Genomic DNA, 14954 nt, shown 5'->3' on the forward strand with positions numbered 1-14954 from the left:
TCATGTACCTTTGGTTATTGTTGGGAAATTACAAGCAATGACTGCATAATGTTATTGTCTAAAACATTTTCTGTATACTTGATAATTTATTAAATGACTAATTAAACAAAAAGGTATTCTTCTTTTTAGTTCAGCTGTGAAAATTGACAGATCCGTGTACTTTTGCATTCATTCAATTAAAAATGTTTTTTTTTTTTTTTTACATCTGAAGTCACATTTATGTATGTGATTGTATGTATGTGATATGATTTCATTATTTTAAATGTTCTTTTCTAAACAATTACTTTATTGTTACTATTGAAATGATAGCATCTTTACTGAAGCACACAAGACCGTAAGGATTTTATTTTGTGATCTCATTATAAGATATAATGTTTTTTAAGACATCATGAAACAGTAGCATACTAGCATTATATTATTGTGACCAGTGGCACCATGTCATTTCTAAGTATTATGGCAATACTGCAGTAATATATTTTTAATCACTAAAGTGTCCACAATGGTTTACAGATTTCTGAATTGGCTTCTCAAGAAAAGGATGCTATCTTGACAAACATAGTGCTAGATAACTACACTATATTGCCTAAAGTATTGGGTCATTTGGTCATAAGTACGGTATTTTCCCTTTACTCTTCTGGGAAGTTTTTCCACTAGATTTTGGAGTGTGTTTATGGATATTTAGGTTCATCAGCCACAAGGGTATAATGCAGGTACTGATGTAGGTGAGGAGACCTGGGGTGCAGTTAGTGTTCCAATTCATCCCAAAGGTGTTGAGGTATGAAATCAGAGCTCTATAGAAGGCCACTCAAGATCTTCCTCTCCAAAGCATCTAAACCAGATCTTATAGGAGCTCACTTTATGCACAGGGGCATTGCCATGCTGGAACAGGTTTGGGTTTCCAAGTTCAAGTGAATGAAAAAGTTTATTATAGCGCATCTAAAGACATCTTGTACAAATGAGTGCATCCATCTTTGTGGTAACAGTTTGGAAAAGAACCACGTATAGCAGGAAAGATCAGAAGAAACAATACTTTTGGCAATATAGTGTATGTTTCTGAACCTGAATCTGAAACTTTTTAAAAACATAGTCGAACACAATTACCCGTGTGCAGGATTGAAGCTTGGGAGCTCAGAGCTGTAAAACAATACACCACCGAGTAGCAGCTATTTTCTCTTTAACCACGGTCTGAATTCATTAATAAAAATGCCCTCATCTACAATAAACATCAAGTTTGACTAATTGTGCATTAGTTAAACATCATGACAAAAAAGTTAACCTAATCTTGTATCTTTCTTGTGATAATAGCTTATCTTCAGAGAAACCAGAATATGGCTCAAGGGAAAATATGTTTTTGCAAAAACTAAAATCTCCGCATGGTTACAGGCCTAAATTACTGACATGTATCATTCATTTAAAATTAGTCAAATCAATATTTTGTATTATTGCATATCATTATTATATTGCGATATTTTGGATAATTTTATGATTTCAGCACATTCATTTAACAAACAACAAAGACAAAAGTGATACTATTAAAATTCCATATTACATATTTTGAAAAAGAAACAATTAACATGGTGATTACATATTTGTTTTTATTATAATATTTTTTTTTTCTTTTTTACAATTAATAAAAGCACGCATTTTTGGTATTTAATTATTTGACTTAAAAATGGAATAATAAATAAATGCAAACATACACAGACCTTGACCACATGGCAAAAGGTAATAGGATAGAAAAAAGGAATGTGTTTTTGTAGAAGACCTAAAAGAAATAAAGTGATAGCTTGTTCTTCAGAAGCTCTTTTTATGTTGCCATGAATCAGTAGGTCTGCTATGACATTTTTTTTCTATATTTTTTTGGATATTAAATTAGCAAAAATCAGTCATGCTGACTTACCTTACACTCACCTATGCACAAAGTACACACACTCAAACACACCAAGACCTTACAGAGAAAGCTGTGGGCACAGACGAAGCGCACAGCACCAAAACACGATGACAACGCTGAGCGTCACATCTCAAAGAGATGCGATGGAGGAAGAGAGGGAGGCAGAAACAGACAGAAACGGCGACTAAGGAGAAGTGGACAGACCTGGAGTACAGAGCCTGTGGGCGGGCGCACCTGAGCGTGGGCATCTTGTGGATCTTGTTGAACATGCGGTCCAGGCGCTTGAGAATGAGGATCAGAGCCGGCCGCACTGCTTCTGATGACCAGTCAGTGATGGGCAGCATTTCCGTAACGTATCGGCGCAAGCCGCGACTTTCCATGGTCAGAGTGTCATATGGGGCCAGCTTCAGGAGCGAATGGGCAATCTCTGCCAGCCTAAATATCAGATCATAACCTATCACATTAACTTGGTTCTAATTGGGCAAATTAACATGAGTCAAAACCCATTACCATGGCATTTTATAGCATAATATCCAACCTGCAGAAGAGAGATAAGCCACTAGCTATCTGAGTGAGCTACAGTAGTTAGTTAGACCTTTGCGATTTTACAATATGAAATCTTCACTTAAACAATGTTTGTTAAAATACAAAAAATGTAGCAATTAAATATATCTAAGTACACAAAATGGACTATATAGCAAAATGTTATAAAAGCTTGTTTAATTCATGAACAAAAATGTTTTTTAAATGTATAGAACATGGAAAAGGCATTAATTTTTGCTCTCTTGCTGTAATTCTTCACTCTTGCTCATACCTCATATGAGACTTTATATCCAGAAGCTCTAGAGCAGTGACTCTCGGTTCTCCAGCCACATTCTGCAGGATCTTCAGTCGTGGGCCACAGTGTTTGTAGAACTCAGTACAAATGTTGAGTAGCGACTCACGAGGCCGGCGGAACTCCTCACGGGCTATACGCTCATCCAGCTCCTCCCGGGGCATGCCCTGTCCTTCCTCCAGCAGGTGAAGGTTATCTCTGTGTGTAGGTTGTTCATATTTTTTTTTTTACAACTTCAACCTATTAACCTAAACTTTATTTGGTTAAGTAGGTATAGTGTATCAAAGTGTGTTATAATACAGTCGGCCCTTCACATTCGCCCATTTAACATCGCCTCCCTTATAAACATTATAAAACCATGTTGCTGTACAGTGTATTGCTTTACTTTTTTGTGTATTGATTATGGGGCCCTGAGATACTTGTGACTTTTCCACATCCACAGTGGCTATAACGCTCACAATCATGGAGGGCTGACCGTACTGCACTCTAAAAACAGCCCTCACCTGGTATTTGCTCCTCCAGACATTGTGTGGTTGGCAGTAGTTCCTCCTTTATGGCCCTGATCGCAGCGACTCATCTGTGGTGCAGTCATAGGTCTGGGAAACCATCAACAATACACAGCAAAAATGAATACCACTGCTACCATTACTACTCAACCGATTAAACTGCAAATAAAGCATTGCAAAAAGCATTTTATTTAAATTCAATGGCTTCTACAATTGATGGAGGTCTTTATGATGTCTCTCATATGCTTTTTTAGAATATGATTATAGATAATGATAATGCATGAAAAAATAGGCAAGCTAAGGTCAAAACTGGAAACAAATATGAACATGACTAAGATGTAGAAAAAAATAGGTCAGGCTGAAAAAAAAAACAGGGTCTTAGTTTTTTTCACTGACAGTTTCTCCGGACACAGAAACTATGATTAGAAACTTTCAAATGATCACAAAGAGGACAGACACACACAAGTTAACAGGACATCATAAAGCCATGACTGTAAAGTGCAGAGGAAGGATGTGTCATGTGTGAAGCTGTGTAGAAAAAAGAAAAGAGGAACAAACCGTGTCAGCGTTTCTACACTATAGAGCAACGCCTGCAGAGATGTAGCCAGAGCGGCTATGGCTGCAATCTCATCTCTGGCTACAGATGCTGACTCCAGGGCCTGACTGTTACTTTTCAGCTTTTGTAAATAACAAGGAACCAGTGCCTCTAAAACCATCAGCATCTGTAGACTGAACGTAAAGGCATGATGTTATTATACAGACATTGTATGTGGTAGAATTAGAAAATATAGATGGTTGTATTTGTTTTTATGTTGTGTACCTTCGGAATGATTCAGGAGCATAGGCCACCACGGTTACACACAGCTTAATGGATTCACTGATGGAGAAGGCTAGGTCCTCATTGCCATAGCAAAAATCTGAATAAAAGGAAATGTATAAGAGGTAGGTTTTTAAGTGTTTCAGTGAAGAGGTGGTCTAACATGACCCCTTACCCAGAGAGCGTAATGGTTTCTCAGCTTTGACCAGCTCCAAAGCGTCCAGGCTGTCAGCTGTTTCTCCTTCCAGAGACACCAAAAGGTCAAACAGGCACTGCGCAGACACACCTTTAGACAGTCCTGTACTGGTGCATGTCTGAGGGAAGAAATCAACCAGCGCTAGAATGTCAACCATGGTGATACCTACAGCTGCTCTTGGAAACTTGTAAAATGTAGCAAGGACTCGAGAATGATGGTTTATGCTCTTACAGTGAACTCCAGCAGTGGGGCCACACTGGCAAACAGCTGCAGGATGAAAGGTTTGCGATGGAGGATGTAAAACTGCCTGCAGCAAAACTCGATGCCTCGACGCAGCAATGGATTGCTTTCATAATCAGCGTATGTCTAATGTGAAGAAGAATGCATTTAATAATAACAACACAGAATAATCGGTAAATCAATGTATACAGCTCCTACTTCAACATGCACCCATGTTCATCCAACAATTCATTTTCTGTTCGGACAATGTGATTAAACAATTAGGAAAGCATAAAAAGAAAAAAAGTGGAATAATTAAATGCATTTTTTGCATTTTTGTTTTCAGAACAAATCTATGAATAAAAAAAATAGTTTTCCAATTTCTTCGTGGATGCACAGAAAAGAAAATCAAAGGGAAACTAAAACAGAAAAATGTTAGATTTTTGTCTAATTGCAGATGCAGAAGCAATACGTCACAGTGGTTTCAGATACAAAGGGGGTGAACCTTATACAGTCTATATAGCAGCACAAAATCTTACATTTCTTTCTGAAAACCTCACTATTTCCCCATATTCACAAACCAAGTACTCTGATTTTGAATAAGACGACATCACTCATCACTCCACTTTTTTCCATTTTCCTATGGGATCAATGAAGCATTCTGATTCTAACATCATATAAAGGTGGGGTTCCATTCTGACCAACCTGTTTGATCTTCCAGCTACAGTATCTAGATCCTCATTTTGGAGCGTTCCCATCAACTTCCTGTGTCATAAATTAAAATCTTAATTTTTCTGTTTTAGTTTCCCTTCGATTTTCCTTTCCGTGCATCCATGAAGAAACAGGAAAATTACTTGTTTGTTCATATTTCGGTACAGTACAGTGAAACCCGGTTATCTCACCCTCGGTTACCTCGACAACCCTATTAAGTCGACGTTTTTGAAGTGGAACCGGCAAATTCTCGGGGTGAATCCGCGGTGCGCTTTGGGAAGAAAAGAGCAGCCGTTGAGAGAGTGCCGGTGGGAAGGCACGTACCGGGATACACATGAGCGATAATAACGACCGCCGTAAACCAACATATACCAACAATAACGGCCGGTGAGAGTGTGGAAGTTTAAATAGGAGCTGGTGATGATGATAAACGAGCACCATATGTGCGCGATTGAAGCCGGGAGCTTCAGAGAAAGCGGCCGAGAAAGCACCTGACACGCTGAAGGGGGCGCCGAAGGGGCGTGGCAGGTGGATTCCTGACAGATAAACATGTACTGTATGTATTTTTATAGCATGCCTTCATCAAACAAATCCCGGCACACTGTTGTGTAAAAAAACCCTTCAAAAACACGTGCATGCACATTCTCATTTTTTAACGCACATCATGTACATAAAGAAATTTCAAGCACGTTAATATATTGCCACCATTTTGATTTTCGATTATCTCGATCATCAGTTACCTCGATGCTTTTTGGCGACCCCCTAGGACATCGACATAACCGGGTTCCACTGTATTACATTTAAAAAAAAAAAAAAAAGGTCCTATTTTATTTTTCATATTCTCTTTCTAAAATGAAAATTTACTGACCAGAGGTACACGGACCTACCAAAGGTATGGTTTGGTAACTACTTCCTACAAGTACACTTGTGAGCAAAAAATGGTACAAACCCCCCAAAAAAGCAAATATTATGACTTTAATAGTTAGACTTTAATTATTGATAAAAAAATGAGCAAGAATGGTTGCAACACTGGGAGCAAATTTTTTTGATCAACACACTTTGGATGCTCAAGTAACAAAAGATGTGTCTGTGTTCCACACCTGAAGCATTGTGGGAAGAATCCACTGGTAGCCGCTCAGGGAGAACAGATGGTTGAAGTGCACAGCGGTGTTGATGGCTGTGGCGGTATACTGCCTGAGGAGGGCAGTGTCTTCCGGGTGGAGTAAAAGGGCTCCGTTGAACACATTCAGAAAGAGCATGATTTCATCACCCCACGGGTACTCGCTAGGCATGCCCAGAAACATCTCTTCCAACAGCTTGATCCACAAAACCTTGTGCAAAGTGTCCATGCCAAATAGTTCTTTACCTGAAATTTTACAACAATAAAAAAACAATCATACAAGCAGCAGTTACATCAACATTTAATAACCAAGTTAATAAATTTTGGAAAAGGTGTATTTATATATTCATATACCAGCTATATGGTCAAACCAATATAAAGATATGAAGGTGCTCTATATGGCCAAGGGTTTGTTGATACCTGACTCAAATGTGCTTTTTAAATATGCTATTTCAGATGCATGGTATATTAACATCCATGCTTCTGGGAGTGTTTTCTATTAGATATTGGCCAATCGACTACATGAGCATTAGTAAAGTCAAGCACTAATGTTGGGTGTGAGGGTGTGAGGTGTGAAGTCAGGGCACAGTTTAGTATACTTAAGTTCTTCCTCTCCCTCTCCCTCTGGCTTTAATTTGTGCCCTTTCTTTCCAACGAGAGTTGAAAATTCTAATGAATCAGACATTCTTGTGCGCTTACAAGTTTGTGGCAACTGTCTAAAAAAAGAACCTGGCTAACAAATGGGTGCTTTTGCCCAAAATGCATGTATGTGTGTGTTTGTGTGTATATATATATATATATATATATATATATATATATATATATATATATATATATATATATATATATAATATGAAAGAATTTCAGAGCTACCCAGAGGCTCGTTGAAGAGAGTGAACTCTGCATCTATGGCCGTGCGAGGAAAAGAGGGCAGACGCAGCAGGTCTTCCTGAAGCAAAGAGACATGGGACTGTTTGTGCATTGCTGGCATGCGCTGGGTAAGAGAAATGAGGAAGAGAACACGGCCCACTTCCTCCAGCTTCCTAGAGAACACCTGGAAAAGGGAAAAGCTGCTTATTTAAGTAAAAGATTTACTCTACCCTGTTACTTAATCAAGCAATTTATTTCCTGCAAACTTTCTTATATATATATATATATATATATATATATATATATATATATATATATATATATATATAAATAAAATTTAAAAAAAGAGTAAACTAGTGCTTAAGTTATTACGGAGTCATCAACATCTCAAAAAGACGATGCACCTGTTTCTGAATGAGCTCCTGGCCCTTATCTGGTTCCATGTAGACCAAGTTGAGCTGAGGAGACACTGATCTCCTGAAAGGGTAGATGTCTCGCACATATGTCTGCAAAATAAACAAATAATGCAGTAAAACTGTAATGCCATACTAGAAAAGCTAAGAAATTAATTCTCATATGAAAAAGCACACCTTGGCATAGTGGATTAGATTCCAGCGCTTGTCCATAAGGAAATAGTTGGCTGAACGGGCCTCTGGTATATTGAAGAACTCAAGACACTCCTGATAAAAATAGTTAGAGGTTGAGGCAAAATGGTAATGCAAAAAAAAAAAAAAAAAAAAGCAAATGATAAATGGAGTATATTATATGGTAACTCCTTGCAACAATTGTGCCAGTTGTGTAAACTATATGTCACATCAGTGTTTTCTCTGAACTTAACTACAGTTTGTATTAGCTGCACAATTCATTTGTCAATCCTCAGCAAAACTTTTTTATGTACTGTAAAATGAAATGCATATATTGTACATAGACACCATAATAAATCTTGCTTCTCTATCTGAGCTTAAATGCAGTGCATAACCAAACCCAAAACCAAGCGATTTTGCAATTTGTCCATTTGTCCATGTCGTCCCTTCAAAACAAGTAATCAATAAAAATTATTTCTGACTGATCGAATAAATTATAAAAACTAATGTTACTTTGTTCCCTGAAGTTAAAGATTCTGATTAGTTTCTGATTGATAATTCTGTTTCTGAATTGTTCTGCACATTTTTTAATATTCTTTTTGTACCTGAAGCTTGCATGTTTATTAAATATGATTCAGACTCTTGATTTGGATTTGTCTGCATTGTTATTAAAGTCTAGTTAAGTGCACTTGTATCCACCTGTTCCTGTATTACATGACCATTTAAAGGTGATCTAAAACTCCAACAGTTACCTTGAGCAAGGCTTCAAACTGTGTATCCTCATGTACTGGTAACTGTGTAGGAATATCACACTCATTCTGCCCATGAACCACCAGAGTCTTTGTTCCTATGCACACACAAAAAACACATAATGTTATATCATATTCACCCAATTAAAATAGATGGGATAAAAAAAAAGAGTAGTTATTACAGATACTAAAAAATGATACCTGGCATAGAAGCAGTGACCAGCAGTTTCACCTCACATTGCTCTTTTTTCATGGTCTGTTTCAGGTCTTTAAAAAAAAGACCCTCTACGTAGCCTACCACCTCCCACAGGAAGGTAAGTGTAGCCGAGATAGCATCCATTCCCCACTCGCACGGCGTCCGGACAAAATACATGATTAAACCCACCTGTGTGAAAAGCACAAATAGGGTTCACATATCTAAAACATAATGCTTCTGTGATCATGATTAACCTATCTACAGTGGTTAAAAACAAACCAGGTAGTTGAAGAGGATATGTGAAGTTTGTGCAGGGAGATCCCCGATATTGAGAAGCAGCTTCCTTAGCATATACATCAACTCATCCTGAAAAGAGATCATGAACCTCTTACAACTGTAACAGAAACACCATCAGCATGATGTTGCTGTATGTACAGCTGTAGGATTAATGTAGGATTTATATTCATGTCTTACCTGTCTGTTACTAACCGTCAGTTTCTCTAGAAAGTGCCGAAGAACAAGAGCTGGGTCTTCAATCAGACAATTCCACAGCACCTGCTGAGCCACGGCACTTACTACATACACAGAAATTTAAATAATGATGCAAGCATTAAAAAATGAAGATTTTTTTTTTTTTTACAATTATTAGTGGCTATATAGCTTTTTTTTTGAGAGACGCATGTATATAAGCAATTTAAGTATTATAATGAATGATATCATTAACAATATAGACGACTGAATGATATAATGAACGATATAAAGTCAGGTACTAATTACTAAAGTAGGGTTAGGAGGCAGTCTGTGTTCCAATTCATCCCAAAGAAGTTCAGTAGGTTTAAGGTCAGAGCTCTACGGCAGGACACTCATGATCTTCCACTCCAATCCTTGTAAACCATATCTTCATGGAGCTCGCTTTGTGAGCCAGCAGCAGTTTTAATTTTCACCAGTTATGCAAGTCTCATATGGAGGTCAATTCTTAAGCTCATGAGACAGAGGAGGGCCATAATGATAAATATGGGAGCATATTGCATTTTTTAAAATTTGTTCTTCCCCAGTATATTCGTTACTCTGGTCACATGTAGTTTAAGCTGTAAATTTGTAATAAACATGACTAAATAAATTCATTTTAAATGAAGGTATGTACCATAAATAACTGTGGGATTGGTCACAGTTTTTTCACAGGATAAAAAAAAAATCAGATTTTCGGCACTATACCTGCAACACCGTCCTCACGAATGTCCCCATCCTCCATTAGGTGTACTATGGGCAACACTGCAGCACAGATGCAGGCTGGAAACACAGCCTGAGGCGGCTGCAACATGTGATGTGTGGGCGTGTGTTCTGTAGTGTTTTCGTCATCTGAAAGAACAAATATATTAAAAATAAAATAGTGCAAATAACGTTCTCAACATCACAAAAGTGAATGCATCACCCCACGTTTATTCAAAATTGAGGCTCTGCACTAGTCTTTCTATACACCTTATTTCATCATATATATATATATATTTATTTATTTTCTTCATTGTATATTGACAATAAATCACTAACCTTCAGCACTGACTGCTGAGCGCACTGACCACATCGAGCCGCGGCGGAATGAGTAGTTCCTGTGCGAGTTGCTGGAGGCACATGAGGGGCTCACAGAGAGACGACGAGACGCTAGATTCAACACGTCTTCTGTTGGCACAGCAGACATCATTACAGATTTCATAGGACAGATAAAAGATTGAGGTCCTGAAGACTCATACCACATTTTTTATTCGATAAGTAATATTTATTGCAAAATATTGCAATAGATTTCTCCTGTAATTGTAAAGCTCTTTCAAAATATCATATGTTTATTTATTTTATATATTATTTATAAAAAAATAAATATTATATTAATAATAGCCAAATTGCATTTATTACTATTTTAAACACGACAAATGGAAGAAAAATACACAAAAAAACCCCTCTGCTAATGGTGGATCTTAATACAAACTTGAGAAAGGTCATGTGACAAGACTATTAGTTTAAATTAGAAAAGAAAAAAAAAAAAAACTAATCCAGGACAATTTCAGCCCCTTATCTACATGTCTCTAACAGACAAACGAGTAATGAAAAAAGAACAAACTAACCCTCTTCCTCTTGTTCAGGTGGAGGGCTGCAGGTGGGCTCATAGCAGGCTTCCTGAGCAATGGGGATGGCTGTGATGATGCTGGCCTCTCGGCCCAGTCTCCTCTTTTCGTCCTCCTGCTGCATGTTCTTCAGGATGTGCTCAGCACGCTGGTGAGAGCGCGACACAGCCCGAGCTGAGAACGATTTCTGGAAGTGAACCACAGAGGCATATTAAAGCAATCAACCATGACGACATACGTGGCAGTGATTTTATCACAGGTACGTGCATTCTGAAAACCCCAAAACCAACGATAAAATCAGTATACCACAGCCTCTCTCACGGCTTATTGATTTTATAAAATAGCAACAAAGATAATGTGACAAAATTCAGCATTCAATAAATAACACACTTTATGAAGAATATTTCAGCAATACTTGTAGTCTGTGTCAAAACAATGTAGTCTGTTTACAGTAACTGTGTCAGTAACTAAGCAATATAATGGTCAAAGATTAGGGCATTCTATAGATTCAACTAAGGTTGTCATGTAATACTTTAATTTAAAACCGGCTGCATTCATGAATAAAACAATTATATGGACTCACAGATGTGTGTGTGTATATATCAAGTCAGACAGATTTAACTGAAACTGAACTTTTTTTTTTTTCCATTTTATTTCTTTTTTGGAAATGACGCATTTCTTTGGCATAATTGAAGTACCAACATAGTGAACTTACAGACTGATCTTCACTGATTGCATCTGTAACAGTTCCAGTGTTCACAGGCACCCATGGTGGATCAAACATGGGCACACAGGGCATCCCCAGAATAGGGGACGGCAGAGTGAAATTAATGCTGGGGGGAGGAATCTTTAAGAAAAAACAAGGAAAGAAAGAAAGTTTGAAGAGGACACAATTGTAAAACGAACAGCCACCACGTTGTATGTGTTATTAGCACGGCCTTGCATGTTATACTACAGGTCTGTACTCCATGCTTTAGTAGTTTATTAAATGATGCACCGGATTTTCGAACAGCCGAAAATGGAATTATCGGTTTTTGGCCGAAAGAAAAAAAGACTGGAAATACAAACTAAAATCTACCCCAAGCACCGGCAAAAAAGAGAGTGAGAGAATATTTAGTGCAGCATCTCATGTTCTCAGTGAGAGGAGGAACCGTCTCTCCTGCCAGAAAGCTGAGCAACTGTTGTTCTTGAAGAGAAACCTACCAGTTTTATCGAAATAGAAAGCAGTCCAATTTGCTATGTGTAGTTACATTAAAATTGTGTAGCCTTAAAAACTCTTCTCGACTTGTGGCTACATCTGTCGTTTACAGTTTGTATTACTGCTGTTTGCACAATAATTAATGTTTTATTTTGAAAAGAACTCAATGAAGAATAATATATTTAAGTTTGTTATAAAATTTTGTTTTATACTTAATTTTTTTCAAATTTGTTGTTATACTTTTAATAAAAAAATCCAAAGTGTGATTATTTCATGGGTTTGTAGTTTTTACATTTCAAATTAATACAATTTCACAAAATTAAAAAGTCTAATATTAATACAATCAATTATGCAAAAAGTATTTTCAAATAATTTAAAATAAACTATTTTCGGTTTCGATTTTGGCCCAGAAGTTTCATTTCGGTGCATACCTAATTTTATTATTTGTTCCATTTTTTTTTTTTTTTACTATTTTCTCATAGTTTTGAGACCTAGTTTATGAGTCTATTTCTCATACATGCCCAAAATCTTTACTATGTCGGGCTGAAAATCAAACATGAATGAGGGCTGAAGGCCGAAAATAAATTTTTAATTGCACCAAATATATTAATAAATTAAAGTTGCCACGATTTCACACATTTCTGACTTCGTAACATTTAAAATAAATAAAGAAATAGGAATTATTACTATGCAATCTGCTTAACTAAGGCAGTTGCTTTTTTAATTCTCCAGAGAAACAATCAAATTTATTGTACAATTGAGATCAATGCCTAATACAATGCCTGATACAACCATTCAGTGACCTCTAATGAGAGACATGAAGCTGGTCCTTATTTGTCAAAGGTTTTTCAAAATGCATTTATTCTCCTTTTTCCACTACTGAAATATAGCATTGCGAGCCAAATCAAAGGCAATCGAAAGCCAATGTTGGTCCATGGGCACCAAGTTTGGGAAACTCTGCTAATTCAAATTTTCCTGGTTTTCTTAGTTTCTTAGTTGTTAAACTTTCTTAATTGCCTGTTCCTGAGGTCGAGTGATCTTAATGGAATATTGTCTTTGATCTACACTATATGTACAGAGGTTTGTGAACACCCGACCAGAAGATTTGTATGTGCTTTTAGAATATCTCTTTCCACATTGAGTCCCTATGTGCTATTACAATGACCTCTAATCAATATTTTGGAGTGTGGCTGTGGAGATTTCAGCTCATTTAGTCATAAAATATTTCACTTTAACCCATGTAAAGCATATTTTCAGGAAACTGGCTTTGTGTGTATTGCTGCAAAGCTTCCTATTCTCTTGGTTCAATTTGTTTGTATGTCTATTAGTTTTAAATCATGTGTTTCCTGTATTTTCAATTCATGACCCCTCTTTGTGATCTGGTCACATAGCATATGACATCAAAAGGAAACATGAAGGGAAAAATGTACCAGGACATATTAGAGCAGAACCTAATCTCATCAGTAAAGAAACTAAATCTGGAGAGAGGATATACGTTTCAACAAGACAATAACCCCAAACATTCAGCCAATTTAATTCAGAAAGTCCATACTTCCAAGCCAAGGTCCAATCATAAATCTGGATTAAAGTTCAATCACGACTATTTATTAGGAAAATTTGAAATCGCGAGCTTATTGGTCGTAGCTTGTAAAAAACTCATATATTTTTTACCACAGTCTTCTCAATGCCGTGATTACCAACAACAGCTGTGTAGAGAAGAGTATTAATGATCCAAAAACTTTTTTCTTTTTTTACACATCTTTGTTTATTCTTATGAAAGTTGTAACAAAAGTTTCTGTTTTTTTATTATCACTCACTGTAAATGAGACTTATATACGTATTATTGCTCAGTACCTTAAAGATCTGTTGCGCTCCCTCCTCCATGCGAGGCCACACCTGGTAGCGAAACCTCCAGACAGTATAGAACTTGAGCACTGAGTTAATCCTTTGACTTGATTCCTGATGGTGAAACTCAGCCATCATCATTTCAGTGACAGCATCAGGAACCTTTACTGCACACAGTAGAAACATTGCCGCTGCAAGGGAATGCATGAGAAAGACAGAGAGAGAGAGAGAGAGAGAGAGAGAGAGAGAGAGAGAGAGAGAGAGAAGTTTAAGTAAGGATTACATTGTAAATTCTGTCTCGAAAGTGCAAAACAACTTTCAAATATTAACTTTACAGGACATTGAAGCACACGAACAGGAGGTCTTCTGTGTGTGGGAGAGCCCTCTATGTTGCTTAGACAATATTCAAGATTAAATAAAAAACATTTTTACCATTTGACCAATATGGCTTATTGGTGACAGTATTTACCTTTTAACTTAATTACACATAAATTGTAGCTTTCATGCTAGACATGTCAAGCACATGTCTAGACAGAAGAGAGTTCACCTTAGACCAACAGGAGACACATAGCCCTAATATACTGTCCAAAACATTATATATCCCTATTAACGTAAATTCATTGACAAAATATTAATATTTACATAATCAGGACATACACGTTATGGACAAAAAGTTTTTTCAGCCAAATGTGGGTCTTACCACAAAGTTTAAGGCAAACAAGTCTATAGCACATCTTTAGATGTGGCAGCATTAAATTCTCCCTTCACTTAAACTAGAAGACCCAAATCTACTCCTGCATGAAAAAACACCTGTGCACAAAACAAGCTACATCAAGGTATGATTTAGATGAGTTGAAGTGGAAGAGCTTGAGTGACCTGCTATGGATCTCTGACCTCAACCCTATTAAACACACTTGCGATGGATTGGAACGCTGACTGCACCCCAGGCCTCCTCACCTCACCTACATCAGTATCTTGCTTTACTAACACATTGTGGCTGAATGAGCACAAATCTCCACACTACATCATCTAGTGGAACATGTTCTCAGAAAAGAGGAGGTTATTAAAACAGCAAATAGGCACTAAATGATGTTTAAAAA

The 14954-nt window shown here is 37.0% G+C and overlaps 1 protein-coding gene across 13 annotated transcripts in view; it reads right to left on the minus strand.

Annotated features, from left to right (window-relative positions):
• The window catches only part of LOC124385302 (protein unc-80 homolog), a 54790-nt gene that overhangs the window by 9718 nt on the left and 30118 nt on the right, over positions 1 to 14954 (minus strand). For 8 of the 13 annotated variants that reach the window (XM_046848604.1, XM_046848613.1, XM_046848594.1 and 5 more), the window contains 20 exons: positions 13864 to 14045; positions 11527 to 11658; positions 10812 to 10998; positions 10243 to 10371; positions 9910 to 10053; positions 9169 to 9269; positions 8974 to 9060; positions 8700 to 8883; positions 8502 to 8596; positions 7756 to 7845; positions 7570 to 7671; positions 7169 to 7349; positions 6276 to 6541; positions 4477 to 4611; positions 4225 to 4363; positions 4053 to 4149; positions 3791 to 3961; positions 3230 to 3322; positions 2706 to 2924; positions 2096 to 2326 (listed from right to left, as the gene is read on the minus strand). In XM_046848604.1, the coding sequence (XP_046704560.1) occupies positions 2096 to 2326; positions 2706 to 2924; positions 3230 to 3322; positions 3791 to 3961; positions 4053 to 4149; positions 4225 to 4363; positions 4477 to 4611; positions 6276 to 6541; positions 7169 to 7349; positions 7570 to 7671; positions 7756 to 7845; positions 8502 to 8596; positions 8700 to 8883; positions 8974 to 9060; positions 9169 to 9269; positions 9910 to 10053; positions 10243 to 10371; positions 10812 to 10998; positions 11527 to 11658; positions 13864 to 14045 (2965 nt within the window). The remainder of the gene's footprint in view (positions 1 to 2095; positions 2327 to 2705; positions 2925 to 3229; positions 3323 to 3790; positions 3962 to 4052; positions 4150 to 4224; positions 4364 to 4476; positions 4612 to 6275; positions 6542 to 7168; positions 7350 to 7569; positions 7672 to 7755; positions 7846 to 8501; positions 8597 to 8699; positions 8884 to 8973; positions 9061 to 9168; positions 9270 to 9909; positions 10054 to 10242; positions 10372 to 10811; positions 10999 to 11526; positions 11659 to 13863; positions 14046 to 14954) is intronic. The other 5 variants (XM_046848650.1, XM_046848641.1, XM_046848621.1 and 2 more) reach the window with 1 other exon arrangement.

This window comes from Silurus meridionalis, chromosome 1 (genome assembly GCF_014805685.1).
Source record: "Silurus meridionalis isolate SWU-2019-XX chromosome 1, ASM1480568v1, whole genome shotgun sequence".
In the NCBI taxonomy this organism is placed as follows: domain Eukaryota; kingdom Metazoa; phylum Chordata; class Actinopteri; order Siluriformes; family Siluridae; genus Silurus; species Silurus meridionalis.